The sequence below is a fragment of the Tinamus guttatus genome, unplaced genomic scaffold, assembly GCF_059628265.1.
Source record: "Tinamus guttatus ecotype Peru unplaced genomic scaffold, ASM5962826v1 Tinamus_guttatus_pri_ptg001805l, whole genome shotgun sequence".
Classification (NCBI taxonomy): Eukaryota; Metazoa; Chordata; class Aves; order Tinamiformes; family Tinamidae; genus Tinamus; species Tinamus guttatus.
The window spans coordinates 1-23,660 of NW_028290339.1; the positions used below are offsets into that span (position 1 = coordinate 1).

General features: G+C 71.5%; 2 protein-coding genes across 2 annotated transcripts; both read left to right on the top strand.

Moving 5' to 3' along the window:
• Positions 1–14: 14 nt before the first annotated feature.
• Positions 15–8,904, top strand: LOC148590048 (adhesion G protein-coupled receptor L1-like). The gene is made up of 12 exons (XM_088539535.1): positions 15–98; positions 841–1,050; positions 1,734–1,954; positions 2,471–2,537; positions 2,686–2,777; positions 2,906–3,074; positions 3,685–3,813; positions 3,898–3,994; positions 4,064–4,198; positions 4,839–4,856; positions 5,623–5,883; positions 8,864–8,904. The coding sequence occupies exons 1-12, from the start codon at positions 81–83 to the stop codon at positions 8,902–8,904; spliced, it is 1,458 nt and encodes a 485-aa protein (XP_088395661.1). The 5' UTR covers positions 15–80.
• Positions 8,905–9,945: 1,041 nt separating this feature from the next.
• Positions 9,946–19,429, top strand: LOC148590049 (adhesion G protein-coupled receptor E5-like). Its single transcript, XM_088539537.1, has 17 exons — positions 9,946–9,976; positions 10,738–10,782; positions 11,418–11,549; positions 11,898–12,032; positions 12,573–12,619; positions 13,061–13,141; positions 13,504–13,678; positions 14,229–14,336; positions 15,064–15,278; positions 15,838–16,008; positions 16,601–16,792; positions 17,350–17,570; positions 17,912–17,978; positions 18,088–18,179; positions 18,461–18,629; positions 19,235–19,321; positions 19,403–19,429. Exons 1-17 carry the CDS (start codon positions 9,946–9,948, stop codon positions 19,427–19,429), a joined length of 1,995 nt encoding a protein of 664 aa, XP_088395663.1.
• Positions 19,430–23,660: the final 4,231 nt, after the last annotated feature.

Here is a 23,660-nt window from a genome sequence, read left to right on the forward strand (position 1 = left end):
CGCAAGGCTGCCGCCTGCTCGACACCAACGCCACGCACACGTCCTGCGCCTGCAGCCACCTCACCAACTTCGCCGTGCTCATGGCGCAGCGCGAGAGCGTGAGCGGGGACGGGGACGGCGCGCGGGGCGGCGCGGGGGGCGGCGCGGGGTCCCACGGGTGCAGCTTCGGGTGCAGGTTCAGATTTGGGTGCAGGTTTGGGCGCAGGTTCAGATTTGGGTGCAGATTCGGGTGCAGGTTCAGATTTGGGTGCAGGTTCAGGTTGGAATTCAGATGCAGGCTCGGGTGCAGGTTGAGATTTGGGCGCAGGCACAGGTTCAGATTTGGGAGCTGGTTCCGATTCGGGTGCAGCTTCAGGTGCAGGTTCAGGCACAGGTTCTAATTCAGGCGCAGGTTCAGATGCGGATGCAGGTTCAGGTTCGGGTGAAGGTTCAGATTCAGGTGCAGGTTTGGGCGCAGCTTGAGATTTGGGTGCAGGTTCAGGTTCAGATTTAGATGCAGGTTCAGGTTGGGGTTCAGGTGCAGCCTTGGGCATTGGTTCCGATTCAGGCGCAGACTCGGGCGCAGGTTCAGATTCAGGCACAAGTTCAGATGATTCAGGTTTGGATTCGGATGCAGGTTCAGATTCAGATTCGGGCGCAGGTTCGGACGCAGGTTCAGGTTTGGGTGCAGGCTCGAGCGCAGGTTCAGGTTCAGATTCAGGTGCAGGTTCAGGCACAGGTTCAGGTTCAGGCGCTGGTTCCGATTCGGGTGCAGGTTCAGGTTCCAGTTCGGGTGCTGGTTCCGATTCGGGCTCGGGCTCAGGCCCGGTGGCCGCCGGCGCTGAGCGCCCGTCCCCGCAGTACCAGGGCCGCCTCAACGAGCTGCTGCTGTCGGTCATCTCGTGGGTGGGCATCGTGGTGGCCCTCGTGTGCCTGGGCATCTGCATCTCCACGTTCTGCTGCGTGCGCGGGCTGCCCTCGGACCGCACCACCATCCACAAGAACCTCTGCATCAGCCTCTTCCTGGCCGAGCTCGTCTTCCTCGTGGGCATCGACAAGACCCAGTACCAGGTGGGGACCCCGGCGCCGCCCCGGCCCCCAGGGACCCCCTCCGGACACCGCTGGGACACCCTAGGGACCCCATTGCCACCCCATGGCCCCTCCGAGGCCACCAGAGCCCCTCAGGAGGCCCCTGTGGCACCCGGGAACCCCCCAGCGCGTGACCCCATGGCTGCCCCACAGCTCCTTTCTGTGCCCTTGTCCCTGCGGGATCTGTCCCCATGGAGTCCTCGTCCCCATGGTGTCTCCATGGGGGCTGCATTCCTGGGGGTCCCCCCAGCCCCACGTCACCCCCTCGTGTCCCCCTGCCCTGCAGCTGGCATGTCCCATCTCCATAGAGCCCTTGTCCCCATGGGATCCCCATCCCCATGGAGTCCCTGTCCCCAGGGTGTCCTTGTCCCCATGGTGTCCCCCCGGCGTCCCCGTCCCACGTGCCCCCCCCGCAGGTGGCGTGTCCCATCTCCATAGGGTCCTTGTCCCTGTCCACGTCCCCATGGAGTCCCTGTCCCCAGGGTGTCCCCATGGGGTCCCCACGGGATCCACGTCCCCCCGCAGGTGGCCAGTCCCATCTCCATAGGGCCCTTGTCCCTGTGGTGTCCACGTCCCCATGGGATCCCCATCCCCATGGAGTCCCCATCCCCAGGGTGTCCCCACAGTGTCCCCATTCCACACGTCCCCCCCGTGTCCCCCCGCAGGTGGCGTGTCCCATCTTCGCGGGGCTCCTGCACTACTTCTTCCTGGCGTCGTTCTCGTGGCTCTGCCTCGAGGGCGTCCACCTCTACCTGCTGCTGCTCGAGGTGTTCGAGAGCGACCTGTCCCGCCGCAAGTACTACTACGCCGGCGGCTACTGCTTCCCGGCCGTGGTGGTGGCCATCGCGGCCGCCGTGGACCACCGCAGCTACGGCACCGCCCACGCGTGAGCGGGCGGGGCCTGCGGGAAGGGGGCGGGGCTTGCGGCGAGGGGCGGGGCCGTGCCGGAGCAGGGGGCGGGGCTTGCGGTGGTGGATGTTGATGCCCCTGCAGCTACGGCACCGCCCAGGCGGGAGTGGGTGGGGCCGACGAGGGGCGGGGCCTGCGGGAAGGGGCGGAGCTTGCGGCGAGGGGCAGGGCCGTGCCGGAGCAGGGGGCGGGGCTTGCGGTGGAGGATGTTGCTGCTGCACCACCAATACTCCCGCCCATGCAGGAGTGGGCGGGGCCTGCGGGAAGGGGGCGGGGCTAGGCGCAGGGGCGGGCCCATGGCGGGACATGGGGCGGGGCTTAGAGAAGGGGCGGGGGCTTCACGGTGGATATTGATACCCAAGTGTGAGTGGGCGGGGCCTGGAGCTTGGGGCGGGGCCATGTTGGGCGGGGGCGGGTCTTGGAGGTGGGGGCGGGGCCATGTGGGGCAGGGGGCGGGGCTTGCTGACCCCTTTCTTCCCTCCCGACGCCATAGGTGCTGGCTGCGGGTTGACAACTACTTCATCTGGAGCTTCATCGGCCCCGTGGCCTTCGTCATCCTGGTGAGGGGACACCCGGGGCACCGCGGGGACCGGCCTGGGGACGGGGACGGGGGGGCGGGTGCCGTGGGACCTGCCGTGGGTCCTGCCGTGGGTCCCGCCGTGGGTCCCGCCGTGGGTCACCGCGTGCCGGGGTGTCCCGGTCCCCCAGGTGAACCTCGTGTTCCTGCTGGTGACGCTGCACAAGATGATCCGCAGCTCGGCCGCCCTCAAACCCGACTCCAGCCGCCTGGACAGCATCAAGTGAGCCCCAAATCCCCCCCAAAAAATCCCCCTGGGATGGGAGATGGAACCCCCAAAATCCTCCCCAAAACGTGGGCGGGGGTCACGGGGACCCCCTCGATGCGGTCCTGACGCCCCCCCCGCCGCAGGTCGTGGGCGCTGGGGGCCATCGCGCTGCTGCTGCTGCTGGGGCTCACGTGGGCCTTCGGCCTCCTCTTCGTCACGCGCGAGTCGCTGCTCACGGCGTCGCTCTTCACGGCCTGCAACGCCCTGCAGGGAACCTTCATCTTCGTCTTCCACTGCGCCCTGCAGAAGAAGGTGCCGGCGGGGGGCACCCGGGGGGGGGGCACCCGGGGGGGGGCACCCGGGGGGGGGCTGTGATGGGGGTTTGTGGGTTTGGGGGGCACCCAGGGGGTGGGAGGTCACAAGGGAAGTGGCACCCATGGGTGCTGGGGTCCCATAACGGGGGTCCTGGGGTGGGGGGTTCCAGGGTGGGGGGCACCCATGGGTGCTGGGGTCCCATAACGGGGGTCCCGGGGTGGGGGGTCCCAGGGTGGGGGGCACCCATGGGTGCTGGGGTCCCGTAATGGGGATGCCAGGATGATGGCAGCGGTGGCAGCGGTGGCAGTGGTAGCCGTAGCCATGATGGCAGTGGTGGCCGTGGTGGCAGCAGGTGGCAGTGCAAGGCCCTGGTGGCCATGGTGGCAGCGGTGTCCCTGGTGTCCCCGGTGTCCCTGGTGGCAGCGGTGGCAGCGGGTGGCAGTGGTGGCCGTGGTGGCAGCAGGTGGCAGTTCATGGCCCTGGTGGCCACGGTGGCAGCGGTGGCAGCGGTGTCCCCGGTGTCCCCGGTGTCCCTGGTGACAGCGGTGGCAGCGGGTGGCCGCGGTGTCCCCGGTGTCCCCGGTGGCAGCCGTGTCCCCGTCCCCAGGTGCACCGGGAGCTCAGCAAGTGCCTGCGTCACTCGAGCTGCTGCCTGCGCAGCCCCCCCGGCACCGCCCTGGGCGCCCTCAAGACCTCGGCCATCCGCAGCAACAGCCGCTACTACAGCGGGACGCAGGTACAGGCGGCGCGCGGGGACACGGGGGACGCTGGGGACGTCGGGGTCCCCCCGGGACGGGGGTCCCAGCTGCGCTGCCCCCAGAGCCGCATCCGGAGGATGTGGAACGACACGGTGCGGAAGCAGACGGAGTCCAGCTTCATGGCGGGGGACCTGAACAGCACCCCCACCCTCAACCGAGGTGAGACCCCCCCCCGGGCCCCCCTCGCCCCGCGGGGTGACGGTGACGGTGACGGTGACGGTGACGCAGGCGCCGTGGGCAACCACCTGCTGACGAACCCGGTGCTGCAGCCGCGCGGGGGGGGCAGCCCCTACAACACCCTCCTGGCCGAGTCCGTGGGCTACAGCGGGGGGCCCGGCTCCCCCCCCGCCTTCAACTCGCCAGGTGGGACCCCCGGCACGCAAGGACCCCCAAACACCCCCAAAGACCCTCCGAATACCCCCAAACACCCTCAAAGACTCCAAATACTCCCCAAACACCCCCAAATACCCCCCAAATACATCCCAGTACCCCCCAAGTACCCCCGAACACCCCCCAAAACCCCCCAAACACCCCCAAATACCCACCCAAACACGCCCCAAACACCCCCCAAGTACCCCCGAACACCCCCCAAAACCCCCCAAACACCCCCAAATACCCACCCAAACACGCCCCAAACACCCCCTCCAAACACCCCCTCGAATTCCCTCCAAATACCCCCCCAATATCCCATTTGCCCCCTCATCAGGGAACCCCCAGGTCCTCCCAAGTTCCCCCCCAAATACCCCCACCCTCAGAAGCCCCTCCCCAAATGCCCCCCTCCAGATACCCCCTCTTCTCCTCCACCCAGGTAGGTGCCCCCCCCATCAGGGAACCCCCAAATGCCCCCCCTTGGGCCCCCCCATGGGGGCACCCTCAGATCCCCCCCCAAGAGCCCCCCCCACAGATGCCCCCCACGGGGACGTCCCCAAATTCCCCCTAACCGGGAGGGGGGGATTGGGGGGTGTCAGTTCCCCCCCCAACCTGTGATTTCTGCCCCCCCCAGGGAGCTTCCGCGAGACCAGTAAGTGCCCCCCCCCGCGTCCCCCTTGTGTCACCTTCATGTGTCCCCCCCGTGTCCCCCTCATGTCCCCACCCCCCGGCGGGTCCTTGGTGCCCCCCCCAATGTCCCTGCACCTTCTTGTCCCCCCCTGAACAGGGGGGGCCCCCCTCGTGTCCCAAAGCCCCCCCCCACCATGGGCTCTTGTGCCCCGTGTCCCCTTGTCCCCCTATGCCCCTCGCACACATGTGTGCCCCATTGGCTGCATGTGTCCCCTGTGCCCCATGTCCCGGTGTGTCCCTTGTGCCCCATGTCCCCTCGTGCCTCCTGCAGCCACTCGTGCCCCTTGCACACGTGTGTCCCGTGTCCCTGCGTGTGTCCCTTGTGCCCCATGTCCCCTAATGCCCCTTGCACCCACTCATGCCCCTCGCACACGCGTGTGCCCCATTGGCTGCATGTGTCCCCTGCGCCCCATGTCCCTGTGCGTCCCTTGTGCCCCATGTCCCCCTGTGCCTCCTGCAGCGGCTCGTGCCCCTTGCACACGTGTGTCCCGTGTCCCTGCGTGTGTCCCATGTCCCTGCGTGTGTCCCATGTCCCTGCGCGTGTCCTGTGTCCCTGCGTGTCCCTCATGCCCCATGTCCCCTCGTGCCTCCTGCAGCCCCTTGCACACGCGCGTGTCCCACGTCCCTGCGTGTCCCTCGTGCCCCGCATCCCTGTGTGTCCCTTGTCCCCCCCGTGTCCCCCGTGTCCCCCGTGTCCCCCCGGTACCAGCGCTGCCCCCTCCCCGCAGAGCCCCCCCCGAGCGGCGCCCGGGACCCCCTGCCCCTCAACGGCAACTTCAACAACAGCTACTCGCTGCGGGGGGGGGGCGACGGCGACGGCCCCCCCCGCCGCGCGGCCCCCCCCCCGGCCGCCGCCGCCGCCGCCGCCCTGGAGAAGAGGATCATCTCGGAGCTGGTGCAGAGCAACCTGCGGGGGGGCGCGCACGGCGGGGGGGGCGCGCTGCACGACGGCGGCTCCTCCTTGCACGGCGGCTCCTCCTTGCACGGAGGTGGTTCCTTGCACGGAGGTGGTTCCTTGCACGGAGGCTCCTTGCATGGCGGTTCCTCCTTGCATGGCGGTTCCTCCTTGCACGGAGCTTCCTCCTTGCACGGAGCTTCCTCTTTGCACGGAGGCTCCTTGCACGGAGGCTCCTCCTCGCACGGGGGGCCCCCCCCGCCGCCCCCCCCCCCGCCGCCCCCCCCCCGGGGAGCCCCCCCCCGAGCTGGGACTGTTGTACCAGGAGCTGGCCCGGGCGCAGGCGGCCCTGGGCCCCCCCCCGCCGCCGCCCCCCCCCGCCCCCCCCCGCCGCCGCCCCCTTCCCCCCCCCGGGACTCCCGTTTCGCGGCCGCCCCCCCCCGGGACTCGGCCTATCCCGACAGCAGCCCCGAGGGCCCCCCCTATTTCGGCGCCCCCCCCCCGCGGCGCCGGGGCGCCCCCCCCGCCCCCCCCCTCCTCCGCCGCCGCCGCCCCCCCCCGCCGCCCCCCCACTGCCCCCCCCCCGCGCGGCGGCCGAGCCGCGAGGCCTTCGGGGGGGGCGAGGGGCCGGGGGGGGCCGAGCCCGACGGGCAGATGCAGCTGGTGACCAGTCTGTGAGCCCCCCCCCGGCACGGGGACACGCGGGGACGCGTGGGGTCACGTGGGGACGCGCGGGGACGCGTGGGGTCACCTGGGGTCACGTGGGGACGCGTGGGGACACCCAGGGACACGTGGGGACACCCGGGGACACCTGGGGTCACGTGGGGACACCCGGGGACACGTGGGGACACGGCCCGCGCACGGGGATTGGGCCTCCCGTGTCACGAGGAGGCGGCTGCACCGCGGGACGCGGCCTCGCACGAGGACGAGGACCCTCCGTGCACGAGGGTTCGGCCTCCCATGTCACCACGGCCCCCGCACGAGGACCCTCTGTGCACAAGGACCCTCCTTGCACACGGACAAGGACCCTCCTTGCACGCGGACGCTCCTTGCACGAGGGTTCGGCCTCCCATGTCACCATGGCCCTGCACGAGGACGCTCCGTGCACGCGGACGAGGACCCTCCTCGCACGAGGACGCGGACGCTCCTTGCACGAGGACCCCTCCGTGCACCAGGACGCGGCCTCGGCCCCCCCGCACCGGACGCCGCAGCCCTGCGCCCCCCCCAACACACACGGGACTGGGGGGGGGTCCTCGTGCCCCCCCCTCGGACTCGGCGTCCTTGGACCCCCCAGACCGGAGCCAGGACACGGGGGGGTCCTTGGGGCCCCCCCTGCATGGACACGAGGGGGGGTCCTCGTGCGCCCCCCCCCCAGGACACGGGGGGTCCTCGTGCGCCCCTGCATGGACATGGGGGTCCTTCCCCCCACACATGGACATGGGGGGGTCCTCGTGCGCCCCCCCCCCCAGGACACTGAACCCCCCCGGGGGGTGGAAATGGGGGGGGCCCATAGCAAACAGCCCCCCCACCATCATGGGGGGCCTTTGGGGAGGGGGGTCCCGCCCCCCCCCACAACTGCGGGGCTGCCCCCCCCACCGTGCAAGACCCCCCCCCACAAAGCCATCTGGGGTGGGGGGGGCAGCGGGGCCCCCCCCGTGTCCTTGGCAACACTGGGGGGAGGGGATCGTGGGGGGGGGCTCCGGGTGCCCCCCCCGCCTGACGCTTTCGTTGCCAAAAAAAAAAGCCCCCCCCCGAAAAGGGACACGTTTTCCTTGTAATATAGATGTAAATGGACCAGCCCCCCCGGGGGACACGAGGCCCGGGGGGGCCCTCCCGGCGGGGCCCCCCCTTGAAGCACAACCCCCCCCCCAGCTCCGGGGGGGGGTCCCAGCGCTGTAAATAGGGAAGGGGGGGAGGGGACCCCCCCCAGGGCTTGGGGCCCCCCCATAAATTTGGGGATCGCCCCCAAATTTGCCCCCCCCCTGGATTCGGGGCCCCTCCCCCCGTGTTTTGCCCCCCCTTCCCCCCCACCGCGGGGGGGGGGGGCACCTCACGAACCAAAGAGCTGGGGGGGGGCAGCCTGGACCCCCCCCGCCCCCAAAATCGGGGGGGGGGGCCCATGTCCCCCCCCCCCCCCAGCTCTGGGCTGTTTCCATGGGGGCCCCTCCCCCCCCCGGGCCTGACTCCCCCCTCCCCCCCTCAGGTCCCCCCCTTGGTCTGGGGGGGGCCCGGGGGGGCCCTTCCCCCCCCCCCATCTGCCAAACCAACTTTGGGTCGAGTGCATTAAACCAACGAAACGGGCGAAAGCACCAAAAAACGGGGAAAAAGGAAGCGGAAAAGGGAAGGGCCCCGGCCGGGGCCACCAAGGGACCAGCCAGGGCCACCGAGGGCCACCTCGGCCAGAGGGACACGGTGGGGACAGCCAGGGCCACCAAGGGACCAAGACAGGGCCACTGTGGCCACCATAGGGCCAGTCACGGCCACCACTGGAACTGCCGGGACCACCATAAGGACCAGACAGGGCTACTGTGGCCACCATAGGGACAGCCAGGGCCATCATAGGGCCAGTCACCAAGGGTCACCATGGGGACAGCCAGGGCCACCATGGGGACAGCCAGGGCCACCAAGGGAACCACCTGGGCCACCATGGCCACCATAGGGACAGCCAGGGCCACCATGAGAACAGCCTGGGCCACTGCAGGCTCTGTCAGGGCCACCAAGCGAGCGGCCGGTGCCACCGCGGGGGTGGGCAGGGCCACCATGGGGACGGAAACCAATAAAGGTGACACCAGATCTCGGAGCGGGGCCGGCGCCGCCTGTTGTGTCCAGGGGAGACCGGGCGGTTGTAGCGTGGGGGACGGGAGGTGGGTTGTGTGTCCAGGGGTGGTTGTGGGTCCGGCTGTAGGTTCGGGGGTGGTTGCTGGGGTGGTTGCGGGTCCGGCTGTAGGTTCGGGGGTGGTTGTTGGCGGGTTGTGGGTCCGGCTGTAGGCTCGGAGGTGGTTGCTGGGGTGGTTGTGGGTCCGGCTGTAGGTTCGGGGGTGGTTGCTGGGGGGTGGTTGCGGGTCCGGCTGTAGGTTCGGAGGTGGTTGTTGGCGGGTTGTGGGTCCGGCTGTAGGCTCGGAGGTGGTTGCTGGGGTGGTTGTGGGTCCGGCTGTAGGTTCGGGGGTGGTTGCTGGGGGTGGTTGCGGGTCCGGCTGTAGGTTCGGGGGTGGTTGTTGGCGGGTTGTGGGTCCGGCTGTAGGTTCGGGGGTGGTTGCTGGGGGTGGTTGCTGGTCCGGCTGTAGGTTCGGGGGGTGGTTGTTGGCGGGTTGTGGGTCCGGCTGTAGGTTCGGGGGTGGTTGCTGGGGTGGTTGCGGGTCCGGCTGTAGGTTCGGGGGTGGTTGTTGGCGGGTTGTGGGTCCGGCTGTAGGTTCGGGGGTGGTTGCTGGGGGTGGTTGCGGGTCCGGCTGTAGGTTCGGGGGTGGTTGTTGGCGGGTTGTGGGTCCGGCTGTAGGTTCGGGGGTGGTTGTTGGCGGGTTGTGGGTCCGGCTGTAGGTTCGGAGGTGGTTGCTGGGTGTGTGGTTTGCTGGGTGGTTGTGGTCCGCTGTAGGCTCGGGGGTGGTTGCTGGGGTGGTTGCGGGTCCGGCTGTAGGTTCAGGGTGGTTGCTGGGGTGGTTGTGGGTCCGGCTGTAGGCTCGGGGGGTGGTTGCTGGGGTGGTTGCGGGTCCGGCTGTAGGTTCGGGGGTGGTTGTTGGCGGGTTGCGGGTCCGGCTGTAGGTTCGGGGGGTGGTTGCTGGCGGGTTGTGGGTCCGGCTGTAGGTTCGGGGGTGGTTGCTGGGGCGTGGTTGTGGGTCCAGCTGTAGGCTCGGGGGTGGTTGTTGGCGGGTTGTGGGTCCGGCTGTGGGTCCAGGGGCGGATGTGGCCCCACATCCGGTGTCAGGATGCGACGCCCTCGTGCGCCGCACGGGGCCGGGGGGGGGGACACGCGGGTGACACCCCTGCCCCCCCTCCACGTGTGTTCGGCGCCCTCCGCCCCCCCCCCGGACGCCGGGGCCCCCTCGGACACGCCCCCTGCCCCTGGCCCCGCCCACTCCAGCCAGGCCCCGCCTCCAAGGGCGGCTCCCCCCCCCCCCCGGGCGCTATAGGGCCCCCCCCCCCGCCCGGTGCCGCCGCCGCGATGGGACCCGCTCGGCGCCTCCTGGGGCTCGGTGAGACCCGGGACCCCCCCGACCCCCCCGGGGCGTCCCGGACCCCCCAACCCCCCCCCGGGGGGTCGGTCATGGGGGGCCAAATCCCGCGGGGGGGCCGGGACGTCCCGCGCGCGCGGGGAGGTTGCGGGGGGCGGGGGGGGTCGGGCAGTGCCCGGACGCCTGGGCCCCCCCTCAGTGCGTTTGGGGAGGGGGGGGGGTCTGTGGCGCCGGGTCCCTTCCCGTTTGATAGAGCGGGGGGGGCGGGGGGCGCCCGGACGCCTGGGCCCCTCCCGCCCCGCCCCCTCCCGCCCGGACGCCGGGGCCCTTTTCCCAGGCTGGGAAGGGGAAGTGCGGGGGCGGGGGGGGCGGGGGGGGGCGGTTCCTCCCTCAGCCGCTTCTTTTATTTTGGGGGGGGGGGGAGGGGGGACATTTGGGGCACCCCCCCCCCATTGGCCCGGACGCCTGGGCCCCTTGGCGGGGGGGGGGGGGGGGAGGTCCCGCGTTTTGACACCTCCGGGGCCCCAGAGTCAGAGCGGAAGTGGGGGCGGGGCGGGGGGGGGCACCCAGAGGTGACAGCGTCGCCAGGAAACGTCCCCGTGTTGTCACAACAGCCCGGGGGGGGGGGGGTGTCACCCTATGGGTGCCCCAATTCCCACCAAAAGAAAAAAAAAACAGGTCGGGAGGGGGCTCAGCCCCCCCCCCCCAGCTAACCTGGGGGCAGGATGGGCCGGGGGGGCCCCATGTCCCTGCCCCCCCCTCAAAATTACCCCCCCATTCAGGGCTCTGCCTGGTGCTGGGGACCGGGTCCTCCTCCGACCTGAACAGTGAGTGGGGGGCTATGGGGGACTATGGGGGCTATAAGGGACTATAAGGGACTCTGGGGGCTATAGGGGGCTATAAGGGGGCCGTGGGGGGCTATGGAGGCTATACGAGACTATGGGGGCTATAGGGGCCTATGGGGGGCTGTGAGGCTGGCCATGGGGTGCTGTGGGGGAACTGCTGGGTGCCATAGGGTGCTATGGGAGGGGGTTGGGGGCTGGCTATAGGGGTATTGGGGGCTGTGGTTGCCATAGGGTGCTATAGGTGCCATAGGGTGCTATGCGGTTGGCTGCTGGGTGCCATAGGGTGCTATGGGGGGGGGCTGGGGGCTGGCTATAGGGGTATTGGGGGCTGTGGTTGCCATAGGGTGCTATAGGTGCCATAGGGTGCTATGCGGTTGGCTGCTGGGTGCCATAGGGTGCTATGGGGGGGTTAGGGGCTGGCTATAGGGGTATTGGGGGCTGTGGGTGCCATAGGGTGCTATGGGGCTGGCTGCTGGGTGCTATGGGGTGCTATGGGGGGGTTAGGGGCTGGCTATAGGGGTATTGGGGGCTGTGGGTGCCATAGGGTGCTATGGGGCTGGCTGCTGGGTGCTATGGGTGCTGTGTGGGGGCTGTGGTGACGGTGCCGGTGGCCGCAGCCACCGTGGGGCCGTGTCCCGGCTGTGGGGAAGGGTCCGTCTGCCACAACGAGACCCACTGCACCTGCCTCCCCGGCCTGCGCCCCCTCGGGCCCCACAAGTTCTTCGACAGCCCCACGGAGAGCTGTGACGGTGACAGGGGACATGGGGACACGGGGGGCAGGGGGACATGGCGGGGACGGGGGGACATGGGGGAAGGTGGGAGGCGCAGGCTGGAGGGGGGACACCCGGGGGTCACGAGGGGACACCGGGGGGGTCATGGCGGGGATAGGGGGGACTGGGATGGGGGGGCCCAAAGTGGAACGGGGAGGGGGGCATGGATGGATGAGACCCCGGCCCGGGGGGGGGCACCCAGAAGGGACCTGGGGGGATGCGGGGGGCACCGAGGGGACCCAAGGGGACCCAGGGGGATGCGGGGGGCTGGGGGGACCCAAGGGGACCCGGGGGGGGCCGTGGCGGTGACGTCCCCCGTCCCCGCAGACATCAACGAGTGCCTGGAGCGGCCGGACGCCTGCGGCGCCAACCGCGAGTGCCAGAACGCGCCGGGCAGCTTCAGCTGCAAGTGCGCGAGCGGCTTCCGGGGGGTCCCCGCGGGGACGGCCGCTCAGTGCCTGGGTGAGACCCCCGCAACAGCCCCCGGGACCCCCCGCAACAGCCCCCGGGACCCCTGCAACACTCCCCTGCAACACCCCCCAGGACCCCCTGCAACACCCCCCCCCTCCCCGTGACAACCCCCCCCCACAACCCTCCCAGGACCCCGCTGCAACAACCCCCACTGTGACCCCCCCACACACCGTGGTCCCCCAAGGATTCCCCCCCCCCCGCAACCCCCTGGGACCTCCCCAGGACCACCCACCCTGTGTGTGCACCCGCGCTTTGCACCCGTGCCTTGCACTAGCGTTTTGCACTAGCGTTTTGCACTAGCGCTTTGCACCCGCGCTTTGCACTAGCGTTTTGCACCGTGTTTTGCACAACAGCGTTTGCACCGTTGGGGGGCGGTTGTTGCACACGCTGTCTCCTCTCGCACCCTCGTGCACGGGGGGGGGTCCCTTGCACACTCGTCACATGTCACACTTTGCACACTCGTGTGTCACATGGGGCCGTGCGAGGGGCCTGGCTGTCCCCAACGCCGCTCCCTGTGTCCCCTCCCCGCAGAGGAGACCCCCCCGCCGCTGCCACCGGAGCTGTGTCCTGATGGGCAGGTGAGGGGGACGGTCACCTTGGGGGACGCTGGGGTGGGGACGTGTCCCCTTAAGGGCTCCCGATGCACTTGGGGATGGGACTTGTCACCTTCGGGGTCACTATGGCCTGGCAGGGGGACGTGTCCCCTTAAGGGCTCCCTATGGACTGGGTGGGGGGGAGGACATCACCTTAGGGACCCCCCACGGAGGGGACATGTCCCCTTAGGGGTCCGTAAGGACTTGGGGACAAGGGAACACGTCACCTTTTGGGCTCACTGTGGCCTGGGGGAGGGGGACGGGGACACGTCAACCCAAGGGGGTCCTGATTCCCTGGGGGGGGGAGGGGGGACATGTCCCCTTAAGGGCACCCAATGGACTTTGGGGGGGGGGGGGTCACCTTTGGGTGCCCCCGGGGCAGGTCCCAGGTCCTGGTGGCAGCGCAGGGTCCCTGTGTCCCCCCAGGCGCCCTGTGCGGTGACGCAGACCCTGGCCCGGCTCTATGGGGAGCTGGGGGGGCGGCTGGAGCCCCCCGCGTTCCTGCAGGTGGGGGGGGTCGGGGGGCTGGGGGGGTCGGGGGGGGGGTCTAGAGAGGGGCACTCAGGGGGTCCCAGGGACATCGGGGGGGTCTTGGGGGGGGGGGTCCCAAGGAGGGAGCGTTTGGGGGGGGGTCTCTGTTGGGGGGGGGGTCTCTGTTGGGGGGGGGGTCCTGGGTTGACTTAGGGGGTCCCCTGGCTGTGTGGGGGGGTGGGGGCACTTAGGGGGTCCTGGGGACATTGGGGGGGGTCCCACCGCTCAGGACAAATTCAGGGGGTCTCTGGGGCTCCCAGAGGTTTTGGGGGGGTCCCAAGGGTGCAGGGAGGTTTGGGGGGGTCCCGGGGGTGGCTGCCATGTCCCTCCCCCCCCAGGAGCTGGTGACGCTGCTGGACGCGGCGCTGGTGGCCGCGGAGGGGGCGCCGGGTGACACCCCCGCGCGTCACCGCGAGGCCACCGCGCTGCTGGCGGCCACCGAGGAGCTGGTGCGCAGGGCGGGCGCCCTCCTGCCCCCCGGCAACGTCACCGTCACCGGCGCCAACGGCACAGGTGGCACCGGGGGGCGGCCCCGTCACCCCCGGGTTGGCCCTGTCACCCCCGGTGTCCCCTTGGGGTACCCATCCCCCCCCCACCACGGGTGTCCCTGGTCCCCCAGGGCAGCCCCATCCCCCCCATGCTGGCCCCAACCCTCACGGTGTCCCCTCCTGGTGTCCCCATTCTCAGAGGTGGCCTCCCGTGGTGTCCCTGTTCCCCGTGGTGTCCCTGTCACCCCAGTGTCCCCTTGGGGTCCCTGTCTCCCAAGGGTGGCTCCTGGCGGTGTCCCCATCCTCCCATGGTGTCCCTGTCCCCATGGTGTCCCTGTCCCTACGGTGTCCTCATTGCCCACAATGTCCCCTCGTGGTGTCCCTGTCCCTGATGCTGTCCCTGCCCCCCCCCCTCCCCGGGGTGGCCCCGTCCTTGTTGCCCGTAGCAACCCGACCCTGTCCCCAAGGGGGTCAAGGGGGATCATGGTGTCCCCAGGGGGGTGACGCTGTCCCTGTCCCCAAGGGGTCCGGGGGTTGATGTCCCCAGGCGGGTGACGCTGTCCCTGTCCCCGCAGAGCTGCGCGTGGCCGTGTGCCAGGGCCCCCCCTGTGGCCCCCTGCGCCTGCAGCACCCCGGGGTGCGGCTGGAGGTGGCCGCAGAGGTGGCCAAGGACGGGGACAGCGGTAATGGGGGGGGGGGGACGATGGGGACAACGGGGGGGGTCCCGGGGCGGCTCTGGGGGGTCCTGGGAGGGGCCTTAGGGTTTGGGGGGGCTTTGGGGAGCCCCTAGGGTGCAGGGGGGTCTCTAGGGTGCACGGGGAGTTCTGGGGGGGCCAGGCCATGGGGGGGGCTCCCGGTGTCCCCATGTCCCCCCTGTGGCCAGGCCAGGCGGGGGGATCCGTGGGGGTCCCGGTGTCACCATGTCCCCGTCCCCCTCCATGGCCAGGCCGCGTGGGGGGGCCCGGGGGGGTCCCCGGTGTCACCGTGTCCCCCTATGGCCAGGCTACGCGGGGGGGTCCCGGTGTCCCCATGTCCCCGTCCCCCTCCATGGCCAGGCTGCGTGGGGGAGTCCGGGCGGGTCCCGGTGTCACCGTGTCCCCCTATGGCCAGGCCATGGGGGGGTCTGGGTGTTCCCGGTGTCACCGTGTCCCCCTATGGCCAGGCTACGCGGGGGGTCCATTGGGGTCCCGGTGTCACCGTGTCCCCGTCCCCCTGTCCCCTGCCATGGCCAGGCTGTGCGGGGGTGTCCATGGGGTCTGGGGGGGTCCCGGGGTCCCCGTGTCCCCCCCGGCCAGACCATGGGGGGGGTGTCCGGGTGTTCCCGGTGTCCCCGTGTCCCCCCCGGCCAGGCTGTGCGGGCGTGTCCGGGTGTTCCCGGTGTCACCGTGTCCCCATGTCCCCCCTGGCCAGACCGGGCGCTCCTGGCCCTGCTCTCGGCCCCGGCCCTGGCCCGGCTGCTGGGGGGGCGGCTGCACTGGGGGGGCTGGGGCCGCCTGGGCCCCCCCGGCGGGCGGGGCCGCCCCTCCTCCCGCCTCGTGTCCCCCGTGGCCACCGTCCTGGTCCCCCGGCAGCGGCCCCCCCGCGTGCGGGGGGGGGTCACCCTGCACTTCGCCCATCCCCCGCCGGTGAGATATGGGGGGGACAAAGGGGATGGGGACCGGGGGGGACAAAGGGGATGGGGACCCCCTGGGGGGACAAAGGGGATGGGGACACCCCCACCCCCACCCAAAAGACCTTGGGACCCTCAGGAGGGGACAGGGAGCTGTGGGGGGGATGAGGATCCCCCCATTCCCCCAGGGCCGCCCCAAGGAGGATGGGACCCCCCCCCCAAGAGACCTGGGAACCCCAGAGGGGGGCTGGGACCTCCTGGGGACCCTCCTGGGAACCCCCTTGAGGAGCCCAAAGGGGATTGGGTCCCCCAAATACCTGGGGACCCCATAGGGGGATAAGGATCCCCCCCCCGAGACCTGGAGACCTCAAAGTGGGAAAGAGAACCCCCCCCCCAACAGACATGGGGACCCCAAAAAGGGATAGAGACCCTCTCTGGAAACATGGGGACCCCGTAGGGTGCTGAGGACCCCATAGGGTGCTGGGACCCCCCGGGGACCCCTGGGGGGAGGAAGGGCCCCGGGCCCCCCCGCTGGAGGTGGGGGTGTCCCCTGACCCCCCCATTGGTGCCCCCAGGACCCGCGCGCGGGGGGGCAGCTGCTCTGCTCCTTCTGGCACCCCCAGCGGCGCCTCTGGGCGACCGACGGGTGTCACCGGGAGGACCCGGCCGGGGCCCCCCCCGGCAGCACCTGCGTCTGCGACCACCTGAGCAGCTTCGCGGTGCTGCTGGCGTTCTACGAGGTGGAGGTGGGACCGCCGGGACCCCCGGGACCCCCTGGGACCGCCAGGACCCCCCGGGACCCCCCGGGACCCCCAACCCTGCCTGGGACCCCCCCCGGGACCCCCTGGGACCCCCGGGACCCCCTGGGACCGCCAGGACCCCCCGGGACCCCCTGGGACCCCCCTGGGACCCCCGGGACCCCTTGGAACCCCCAACCCTGCCTGGGACCCCCCCAGGACCCCTGGGACCCCCCTGGGACCCCCATCCCCTCCAAAGACTCTGCAGGACCCCAAAACTCCCCAGGACCCTGAGGAGCCTCCTGGACCCCCAATTCCACCTCCCCCAACAGGGCCCCCGAACCTCCCCCTGGACCCGACCTCAGGGAGCACCCCCAAGACCCTTGGGCCACCCTAAGGACCCCATGGGTGGCCCTAGAGCACCCTAAGGACCCCAGACCCCCCCAGAACATCCTAAGGACCCCGTGGGCTGCACTAGAGACCCTAAGGACCCCTTCATCCCCCAACCCTCAATCCCTATGGGGAAACCAAGACCCCCCGGGGAAGGACCCAGGTGTCCGGGCGTGCAGAAGGGGGGGTCCCCACGGCGCTGTCCCCCCAGGACTGGTCGCTGTCGGTGGTGACCAAGGTGGGGCTGTCGCTGTCGCTGCTCTGCCTGCTCGTGGCCATCGCGGTGTTCGCGCGGAGCCGGGCGCTGCCGCCGCTGCGGCGCCTCATCCACCTGCACCTGTGCCTGGCGCTGGCCCTGGCGCACGGCACCTTCCTGCTGGGCATCGAGCGCACCGAGAACGCGGTGCGGGACGGGGGGGTCCTCGTGCGAGGGGGGGGTCCTCGTGCGAGGGGGGGGTCCTCGTGCAAGGAGAGAGGGCCTTGTGCAAAGGGGGGGTCCTTGTGCAATGAGGGTCCTTGTGCAATGAGGGTCCTTGTGCAAGGGGTGCAATGGTGTGCAAGGGGCTGGTGGGTGCATTGGGCGCTGTGACGGGCCTTGCACAGAGCTGGCGTTGGAGGGGGCGGCCGTGGCAGAGGGTCCTCGTGCAAGGGGGGGTCCTAGTGCAAAGGGGGGGTGCTCGTGCAAGGGGTGCAATGTTGTGCAGGGGGGGGTCCTCGTACAAGGGGGTGCAATGGCGTGCGGGGGGGGGGGTGTCCTCGTACAAGGGGGTGCAATGGGGGGCGGCTGGTCCCCAGGGCGGGCGCGCTGGGCGCCGTCCCCCCGCGAGCCCTAGTGCCCGCAGGTCGCGTGCAAGGGGGTGCAACGTTGTGCAAGGGGTGGTCCTGGCGCAAGGGGGTCCCATACAAGGGGGTGCAGTGGCGTGTCGGGCGCCGTCCCCCCGCGAGCCCCGGTGCCCGCAGGTCGCGTGCGCGCTGCTGGCCGCGCTGCTGCACTGGGCGCTGCTGGCCGCGTTCTGCTGGATGTGCCTGGAGGGGCTGCACCTCTACGTGCTGCTGGTGCGCGTGTTCGCGCCCGCCGCGCTGCGCGCGCGGCACCTGCTGCTCGCCGCCTACGGGCCCCCCAGCCTCGTCGTGGCCGTGGCCGCCGCCGCCTTCCCGCAGGGCTACGGCACCCGGCAGCAGTGAGTGCAGGAGCCGCCGCGCGGGTGCTGCTGTGAGCGCGTCCCCGTGCGAGAGACCCTCGTGTGAGGGTGTCCCCATGCAAGAGCGTCCCCGTGCGAGAGCCCCCGCGCACGAGTGTGCTGGTGTGAGAGCGTCCCTGTGTAAGAGACCCTCGTGCGAGGGTGTCCCTGTGCGAGAGCGCCCTCGTGCACGAGAACATCCCTGTGCAAAAGGCCCCGTGCAAGAGCCCCTCGTGCAAGAGCCCCTCGTGCAAGAGCCCCTTGTGCAAGAGCCCCCAGCCCTGCCCCCCGCAGTGTCCCCAGTGTCCCCAGTGTCCCCAGTGTCCCCGTGCTGTCCTCAGCTGCTGGCTCTCCCTGGAGCGCGGCTTCCGCTGGAGCTTCCAGGGCCCCGTCTGCGTCGTCATCGCGGTGAGCACGTGTCCCCCCCCCCCCCCCCCACCTCCCCAGCAAGTGTCACCCCAATGTCCCCTCCCCGGTGTCACTCAGTCCCCGTGTCGTGTCCCCCCCCCCCACCCAGGTCAACGCTGTCATCTTTGTCATCACCGTGTGGAAGCTGGTGCAGAAGTTCAGTGACATCAACCCGGACATGGGGCACCTGCGCAGGATCAGGTGGGACACGAGGGGACAGCAGGGACCTGGTGGCTCCCCATGTGTTTGGGGGGGGGGGGGTTCCTTGTGCAAAGTGCTTGTGCAGGGGGGGGGTAGTCCCCAGGAAGAAGGTCCCTTGTGCAAAGAGGTCCCTTGTGCAAGGAGGACCCTTGTGCAAGGAGCTCCCTCGTGCAAAGCAGCCGCTTGTGCACAGCCCCCATCCGAGGCCCCGCGCGAGGTCCCCGTGGTTCCCCCGTGCCCTGTCCTCGTGCGAGCCCCGTGCGAGGCGCCCGTCCCCGCAGGACGCTCACGGCGACGGCCGTGGCCCAGCTCTGCCTGCTGGGCACCACGTGGCTGCTGGGGCTGTTCCAGCTGGGCCCCTCCTCGCGGCCGCTCTCCTTCCTCTTCACCCTCCTCAACTGCACCCAGGGCATCTTCATCCTCGCGCTGCACTGCCTGGCGCAGCGGCAGGTGGGCGCTGGGGACCCCGGGGCTGCGCTGGTGACAAGGGGGCCCTCGTGCAACAGGGCCCTTGTGCAATGGGGGGGGGGTCCTTGTGCTGCTGGGGGGGGGTCCTTGTGCAATGGGGTGTCCCTGTGCTGCTGGGGGGGGGGGGGGTCCTTGTGCAATGGCGTCCTCGTGCATGGGGGGGGGGGGGGGGGTCCTTGTGTGACGGGGGGGGGTCCTCGTGCCCTGTGGTCCCTGCGTGCCCGGGTCCTCACGCACCAGGTTCGTGCACACGGCGGGGGCCCTCGTGCACGGCCCCTCGTGCCATGGCCCCTCGTGCGGTGTCCTCATGCGGTGTCCCTGTGTGTGCGGTGCCCTCGCGCCGCAGCCCCTCGTTCGTGGTGCCCTCGTGCGGTGCCCTCGTTTGCGGTGCCCCCCGCACCGCAGCCCCTCCTTTGCGGTGCCCTCGTTTGCGGTGCCCTCGTTTGCGGTGCCCTCGCGCCGCAGCCCCTCGTTTGCGGTGCCCTCGTTTGCGGTGCCCCCCGCGCCGCAGCCCCTCGTTTGCGGTGCCCTCCTTTGCGGTGCCCTCGTGCCGCAGCCCCCCGCGCCGCAGCCCCGTTCGCCCCCAGGTGCGGGACGAGCTGCGCTCCTGGCTGTGCCCCGGCGCCGGGCGCTACTCCGAGTTCAGCAGCTCGGCCGGCGGCAGCACCACGCGGGTGAGCCGGACACCGGGGCCCCTCCGGGGGGGGGGGGGTGCTCTGTGACCCCCCCTCGCTGACCCCCCCCCCCCCCCGCAGGTGTCACGGCAGGAGTCGGGAATGTAGCCCCCCCCCCCCCCCCGCACGAGGATGGGGGTGACAGCCCTGCCTGGGGGGGTGACACCCGCGGGGGGTGACAGCCCTTGCCCCCCCCCCCCACCTGCTTCAGCTGCGGTACCAGCACCCATGGGTGCCCCCTCCCCCGCGGCGCCCCTGTGGGTGCCCTGCCGGGGGCATTTGGATAATTATTATTAAAGGTTTTTTTTTTTTCACGTTTTCAAAAGGGCCCAGGTGTCCGGGGGGTTATGGGCCCCTCCCTGCCATGTTCTCCCAGTGTACCCCCCCCCCGCCAAGTGTCCCTAAATCACCGGGTTTTGCCTCAATTCGGGGTTTTCCTGGGTTAAATGGGGGGGATTTGGCTCAGTGTCCCCCCCCGGGATGGAGGGGCTATAGGGACCCACAGGGGCTATGGGCGGTCCCAGAGGGGCTATGGGGCTTCCAGGGGAGGCTACTGGGCACCCAAGGGGCCATGGGGGGTCCCAGGGGGACAACGAGGGTCCCATAGGGGCTATATGGGCCCCTAGGGGCTATAGGGGTCCCATAGGGGCTATATGGGCCCCTAGGGGCTATAGGGGGCCCATAGGGGCTATAGGGGGGCTATAAGGGCTATAGGGGGCCTCGAGGGGGGGGGGGTTGGGGAGCGGGGAGGCGTGGCCTCGCGCGGCCGTTGGTGACGTCACGCGGCCTTTACGCAGCTGGTGACGTAGGCGGCGCCCGGAACGCGCGGGAAGGCGGCGCCGGGGCCGCCCTCCGTCAACCCGCGAGGTCCCCCCCCCCCCAGGCTCGAATCGGTTTTTGTTTTTTTCAAAAATATAATTAATATTTAGAAACACTTTCCCTTCCCCCCATTTAACACCCAATTGCCCCCCCTTAGCCCCCCCATTGCCCCCCCCGGCGTTGGGGGGGGCGCGCTCCATCACACGAGGTCCATAGCGGCGGGGGGGGGGGGGGCGCCACACACGATGACCCCCCCCAGGTGACAAAGGGGGGTCCCGCGGTCACCCGGGGGGGGGGGGAACGCCGTGACCCCCCGGGAGGGGTCACACGAGTCTCTCCTCGCGGGGGGGGTGCACACGATGGTTCCCCCCCCCCCAAGTGACAAGGGGGTTCCCCGCGTCCCCACCAGGTGACAAGGGGGGGGTCCCGCGTGTCGCTCTGCGGGGGGGGGGGGGTCCCTGGGCCCCCGAAGTGACAGGGTCCCGCGTGTCACTCGGGTGTCACCACGCCCCCCCCAGGTGACAAGGGGGGTCCCGCGGGTCGCTTGGGCATCCTCGTTCCCCCCCCCCCAGGTGACAGGGTCCCGCGTGTCGCTCCGCGGGGGGGGTTCCCGTGCCCCCCCTGCCCGGTCCCCCGTGTCGCTCCGCGGGGGGGGGGGGGGGTTCCCGTGCCCGGTCCCCCGTGTCGCTCCGCGGGGGGGGTTCCCGTGCCCCCCCCGTGCCCGGTCCCCCGTGTCGCTCCGCGGGGGGGTTCCCGTGCCCCCCCGCCCGCTCCCGCGGGTCGCTCGCTCAGATGAGCCGCTCCTCGCGCGGCGGCGGCGGGGGGGGCGGGGCGGCGCGCGCCCCCTCGCGCTCCTCGCGGCTCGGCCGGTAGGAGCCCTCGCTGCGGCGGCGCTCGCGGAGCCGCGCGGCCCCCAGCAGCAGCAGCGCGGCCAGGCCCAGCGCGCCCAGCGCGCCCAGCGTCGCCGCCAGCGCCGCCGTCGCGGTGCCCTGCGGGGGGCGTCAGCGCGGGGCGCCGGGACCCCCCGGGACCCCCCCCATCCCTGGACCTCCCTCAGCCCCGGATACCCCCTGTCCCGGGACAACCCCCTCATCCTGAGACACCCCCCAGTCCCGGGACATCCCCAGGGACCCCAAGATAAGTGACCCCCCCCGGAGCCTGCGGGGGGGCGGGACGGTCAGTGCGGGACCCCCCCAGCCACCGGGACCCCCTCAAACACCCCCGGGGCCATCAAGGAAGGTGGGACCCCCCCCCCCCAGCTCCTGAGACCCCCCCCGGGCTCCCTCAAACCCCTCCCGGTGACGCCCCCACACGGGGACCCCCCTCACCGAGAGGCCCCCGGTGCCGCCGGGCTCGGTGCTGTTGCCGCTGCCGGTGCCGTTACCGCTCATGCCGGGAGAGGCTGCGGTGACCGGGGGGGAGGGGGGGACGACACTGGGAGGGGGGCCCAGGTGTCCGAGCGCTCCCCCCTACTCCATAGCAGCCCCCCCCACCCCACCCCAAGGGGCCCAGGCGTCCGAGCACCCCCCCACCCCGCATCTGTAAATGCCCAGGGGGTGTCCCACCCCCTTCCCCCTCGGAAGGGGCCCAGGCGTCCGAGACCCCCCCCATAGTAGCCACCCCTTGCCCCAACGGGCCCGGGCATCCGAGCCCCCTCCCCCACATAACACCCCCCAGAAAGGGGCCCAGGCGTCCGAGCCCCTCCCACCTCCAATGCACCTGTGGACGCCCCGCCCCCCCAAGGGCCCCGGCGTCCGGGCGCTCGTACCCTGCGCCAGGGCCACGCAGGGCAGCGCCAGGGCCAGCACCAGCCGCGGGGCTCCCGCCATGGCGGGGGGTCTCCGGGGGCGGCCTGCGGGGAGGGGGCAGCGCTGCGGGCACCGGACACCCCCCGCGACCCGCAGGACCCCCCCGGGTTACACTGCGCCCTCGAGGACGCACTGGGACCCCCAGGACCCCCCGAGACTCCCCAGGACACCAAGAGACCCACCCGGACACATCGAGACCCCCCGCTCGGGACACACCGGGACCCCCAGGGCGCTTTGGGATCGCTGGGACACCTGGACCCCCCCGGGATCCCCAGGGCACCTAGGGACCCCCCCCGGGACCCCCAAGCCCCCCCCCCAACAACGAGCGACCCCGGGGGACCGACCCGCTCCGGTGGATCCCGCCTCTCCCCCGGGCCGGGCACCTGGGACCACCCCCCCCGCAGCTCCCGGCACGCGGAAGGGCCGCGGGCCGCGGGCGGGGCTGCCCCGCGGGGCCCAGGCGTCCGAGCGGGGACAAGGTCCGTGTGTCCGGCCCGCCCCCCCGCCGCGCTGCGCCCCCCCGCCCCGGGCGCCTGGGCCCCTCCGCACTGTATGGGAAGGGAGGAGGAGGAGGGGGGGGGGCGCCGCTCACCGCCCCGGTCCGGTCCGGCCCGTCCGTCGGTCCGGCCGCTCCCGTGCGCCCGCCCCGCCCCCGCCGCGCCCACGTGACTCGCGCGCCCCGCCCCTGCCCGCACCTGGGCCCCGCCCCTGTACCTGGGCCCCGCCCTCCGCACCTGACCACGCCCCCACCTGCTCCTCGCACCTGAGCTCCGCCCCCCGCACTTGCTCCCCGCCTACACCTGCAGGGCGGGGCCGCACCTGGTCCCCGCCCACCCGGCACCTGTTGCCGCGCCCCTGCGCATGTGCGGACACGCCCCCGCGCTGCTTTGCATGACGCAACGCGATTGGCTGTGAGGAGGGGGCGCGCGCCGCGGCTGCAGCTCATTGGTCGGTGCTGAGCCCGGCCCGGGATGTAAAAGCGGGCGAGAGCCGCGCGCGGCCGTAGATGTTGGTGGTGCTCGGAGGCACCTGCTCTGCCCTGGGGTCCGGTTGTGCTGGTGCCGCCTCCGGGGCTCTCTGTCTTCTCTGGGCCTCCTAGGGCCGCAGTGGGTCGGCACCGGCCCCAGGAGCCCCGTTCCTTGTGCACGGGGCATTTTTGAAGGCGGTGGTTGTGCTATTTGGTGTAATACAGCCCTGTCCGCCCGTGGAGCAGAGGTAAATTCCCCCCTTGCTGTGCGCACTCCTAGGTGTAATGCGGTCGTGATGCCCTCCGCGCTCTAGGGAGGAGGCTCGCGCTGATATGTGCATTACGGTAGCCCCCGTTACCGCGGCGGCTGCTGGGCGCGCCACCCTGCCTTTAGGCGCATTACGGTACCTGCAGTTCCTACCGGGGTGGGGACACCCAGTGGGAGGTGCTCCCCAGGCCACGCCCCCACCTGGGCCAGGTGGGCGGCGCTTGGGAGGGGCCAACCACACGACAGGCCACGCCCCCTCTTTCCCTCGCGGGGGCGGGGTCGATGCCCCTTCCTCCCCCGCGCCCTGGGGTGAACGGGCTTCCCCGGACGCCTGGGTCCTTGCGGGGGGGCAGGGGTCCCGCAACCTCTTTTCTGGAGGATGCCAGAGCTCTTAAAGGCCAGATCCCTCCTAACGAACCTGCCCCCCCCTCCCTTCAGAGCCTCCTCCCGGTCCCCGAACCAGTTCCCCCAAGCCGG